Source organism: Echinops telfairi, unplaced genomic scaffold, assembly GCF_000313985.2.
Source record: "Echinops telfairi isolate 266 unplaced genomic scaffold, ASM31398v2 ScPeMD7_9;HRSCAF=40, whole genome shotgun sequence".
NCBI lineage: Eukaryota > Metazoa > Chordata > Mammalia > Afrosoricida > Tenrecidae > Echinops > Echinops telfairi.
The window spans coordinates 57,686,968-57,690,957 of NW_022103906.1; the positions used below are offsets into that span (position 1 = coordinate 57,686,968).

Genomic DNA, 3,990 nt, shown 5'->3' on the forward strand with positions numbered 1-3,990 from the left:
ACACAGTGCATTTATATGCCCCGTATCAACTTCTATTCCCAGAGGGGTCAGCCCAAGCAGACACCCATGACCAGGTTCCGAGGAATTCCCTATGTTTGGGGGCTCAGTTAGGCCCTCACCTTAGCAGCTCCTCCACCTTCCTTCCCTGGCATTCAGCAGCCCAGACCAGAGGAGCCCCGCTGGTCCACAGGGCTACAATTTGATTGTTCAATTGCTCTGGGAAGCTCTGTCTTTCCGCAGCAGTGGCTGGAGCTCCTGGAAGCCCATCGTCATCCCAGCCCTGCGGAGGGAGCCAAGGGACAGGCCCAGAGCACTGGCCTTCAGCTTTGTTCCTCAAGCCTCTGGTGAAAACCTTTGATTTCATGGGGATGATTCTTTTTATTCCTGCCCACTCAAGGATGAAGCCCAAGAAACAAGAGGTTCAGAGGCTCACAATGGATCACCTCCAGCCAAACCCATGAGTTTTTGTTATTGCTGGGTTTGGTCAGGCCTCTCTTAGAAACCATTACTATACAACTTACTTAAAGAAAGAGTGGGGGGATTGGGTGTGAGACAGAGTCCAGGCTGGGGGTGGGGAGGCTGGAAGTACTCTGTTGTCAGAGAAAGTGCAGGAGGAAACAGGATTTGAATCCATTGCGTTTTGTAGTGACATTTTCCATCTTTTGCAAAGTCAAACTATCCTAAGTTTGACTCCGTGCCAAGCCAGGGGACCTGGTTTCAGAAAAAAAAGATACAACAACAAATAGAGAGAGAAAGCGGCAGGGAGACTTTTATCCAGAGGTCATTTAAAATCCAAAGCAGGGTTTTATCCTCCACAGTTAAATGGGGGGGAAGGGAGGAGGATCAAGAATACCAACGTTTGAGGTACAAAGACTGTCATGGGCCAGTGGAAGTTCGCAAAAATTGTATGTAAATGATCAATGTGTTTACTGTGGTGGCCCTGTGCATTCCCGAAGCTAATCCCACAGAGAAAATCTACTTAGCAAAAGAAAGTTTTGTCTAATTTGGTTAACAGTTGAGAAGTGACAAAAATGCTGAATATATTAATAATTTATATTTCCAGGGTAACACTATATCTTTAATGCTTCACTGCTGAAGAGAATTCAGATTGGCTTAATGCTCAGAGGGGGGAAACCCACCCTGAAAGGCCTTCTTCATATTCTGTCTCTAGCGCTGATGAAATGGGTGTAAGACATGTGTTCCAATAATAGGCCCCATCCATTCTCCCACTTCTGCATAATTTGTTCTGATCCCGTGTTGCTCAATATATATTTGTCATCCCCAAAGGCCTGTGCTTTTACATTCATGTGGATGTTCCAATTTTAACAGTTCATAAGAGATAACAGTTTACCTTCCACAGTTTATAGAAAAGTCCATTCAAGAACCCCTCAGATTCCCAGGCTTGGAATAGCAGTAACACAAGGGAGATACCTTAGAATATCTTAATACATCTAAGAATAATCACCCTTCTGAGTTCAAAAGTATTTATGCGAGGACAAAATACATAAATAATAACCCACAAACATCTAAGGAGTCTGTGATTAGGATGTGATTTCTCACTCTGGCTTACGTATATTGAAAAGCTGCTAGTGATTTTATTTTTAGAGAAGAAGTGGAGGGTGAAGGAGGCGGGTACTATTTTAGGGAAACCCTCTGGTAAAAGATCAGTAAGCAGTCTTATTGAATTATAAAAATGTATTCCTTCTATAAGGACCCAAATTGCATAAGGCATAAGACACTACAAAGCTTTCAAAATACACGTGGCTATGCACTTATAATATGCACTTAGAAATAAGTAGACCTGTGTAAGGCTGTCAAACAGCTATTTAGAAAATGTCTGAGCTTAAACATAGAAACATAATTCTAAACCACCTCCTTAATTCTGAACCTTAAAGAACAGATGTCTCATTTGGCTACTCTCGCACCCTGCACGAAGGACTTCATCGGCTAGTCTTAGATGCCACAGTGGCCCTTGACATGTGGAGCCAAGAATAAAAATGCACATATAGTCCAACCCGACATTTACGCTCCCTCACTGAGGGAAGGCAAAGATGGAATTCAGAGCCTTTGGCTGACCCAAATTTTGGAGTCTATCTAACAAGGGACCTCTTTGCTAAATGTGAGGGGTAGTTGGACCTTCCTCTGTAGATCTCCCCTTAAGGACGAAAGTCTGATATATAAAGGGTTGAACCCTTACCATTGAACTAGCATTGTCATTGCAATGAGTCGTTTTGTTTTTCGAATTCTAAAGGAATGTTGTGAGGTACAACCTTGTAATAAGCTAAACGGGTTTATGTTTGATAAGAAGAATAAAAAGAAGAAGAATCCCTGACATACAAGAGCTTTTCTTAAGTTTACAGAACGCGCCCCCCCCAGCAATATACATAGAAGTTTCACTTTATTGACAATGTACTGAAGTGCCCCCCCCCCCACCCACACACACTCACACTTTGGCAGTAGCTCTCTATAATGGAGTTTGATGGTTTACAAATTGCAGGTCATCCCATTGCATGACCTCAGTAAACAGTCTAGGTCGCAGCTCCCTAAAGCCCTGTCCAGAGGGATGGAATAAGTTAATTTACCAACTGCCAACTAATCTCCTGGGAGAAAGAAGGGGCTTTCTCCTCCGGTAAGGAGTTCCAGTTGGCAGGAGCCCACAGGTCAGCTCCACCCTGCCCTACAGGGTGGCTATGAGTGGCATCTCCATGAGGGTGAGCTTTTTGAGCTAAGCTGTGGGAAGACAAAGCCTTGCAGTTCAGCCATGTGGTCTCTGGAAAGGTGGAGTCAATTGAGCTAGAGATTTTCTGCAGTACAAGTTAATGGGAACAAAAATTCAAAGGAAAAAAATCAGCCGAGGCTACTTTAAATCTCCACAAGGTTTACCCGGTTGACTGCCTTGTTTTATTTGATCTCGTTACATAAAACAAGTAAATTATGCTGTTTGGATCTTAAAAGCAATATTAGTTTGTTAATGTATCACCGTTTTTTGTCCGTTAAGGCAAAAACGCTCCCCTAGACATCATTAGCCCAGTCGTCCAGAGACCCCAAACTCTGTCCCCCAGTTTTACTGGGATGGGATTCCGGCTGGAGCAAGAGGAAGAAAAAGGCACGCAGAGGAAGACTAGGGTAAAAGGTAGCAGCAGGTAAATGCTATTGGATACGAAATCTTGCCGTGGCCATAGACCTGGGGAGAACGCACAGGTAAACATGCAAGCTGAGCACGTGCGGGAAGAAGGGGAATGGAACATACAGGCAGAAGAAACTCCTAACGCTGCCCAGGCCTGAGTGGTGTTGTGGGGAACGACCAGAAAAGTCCCAGTCCCACCCTAGTTCCAGGGGCGCTTGGAAAAGAGGCTAACGCGGCCCCCCACCACCCCACCACCCCACTCCCTCACGCCTCCCCCCACTCGGTCCGTGCAGTAACCGTGGGCCCTCCCGCGCTATTCCTGGATCTGCAAAGGCACCGAGGGTCCACGAGGGACCGGCTGCCCCATCTCTGCCCAGGGAAGGAAGGTTACACTTTCTCTCCAGGCTTGAGCTCCCGCACGACTTCTCAGCAGCAGAATCAAACGCCGCCTAAGCGCGTTCCTCAAACCACAAGCGTCGACTTCCGACTGTCTAGCGCCCCCGGGGCTGGAGGCCGTGTGCGGCTGTGCGCACCAGGCAGCCCCGGGATCTCTGGCACTCAAGTTGGGTGTCGCAAATTGCCGTTCTAGGATAGAAAACGTCCCCAAAGGGTTTTAAGCCACATTAGCACGTTAGCAGTTCCACGTCTTTACAAAGCTGTAAACTGAGTCATGCCGGTCTCTGCGCTCTTGCGCGTGCGCCCCGAGGATCGACCTCCAGTCCGCGCTGGAGAGGGCGATGTCCACCCACACCGTTTGGGGACTGGCCTGCGGTTTGCATTTTCCACCCGATAGCCCTTCTCCAAGGCAAAATGCCCAAGATGCGCGTGAGGAGGATGCATCCAGGGACCTGAATCCTTCCTCC

The 3,990-nt window shown here is 47.0% G+C and overlaps 1 protein-coding gene across 1 annotated transcript in view; it reads right to left on the bottom strand.

Moving 5' to 3' along the window:
- Positions 1–3,440: 3,440 nt before the first annotated feature.
- Positions 3,441–3,990, bottom strand: part of HELT (helt bHLH transcription factor) — a 3,128-nt gene continuing 2,578 nt past the window's right edge. Inside the window, exon 5 of the mRNA XM_004696466.2 lies at positions 3,441–3,712. Coding sequence (XP_004696523.1) covers positions 3,441–3,712 — 272 coding nt within the window. The remainder of the gene's footprint in view (positions 3,713–3,990) is intronic.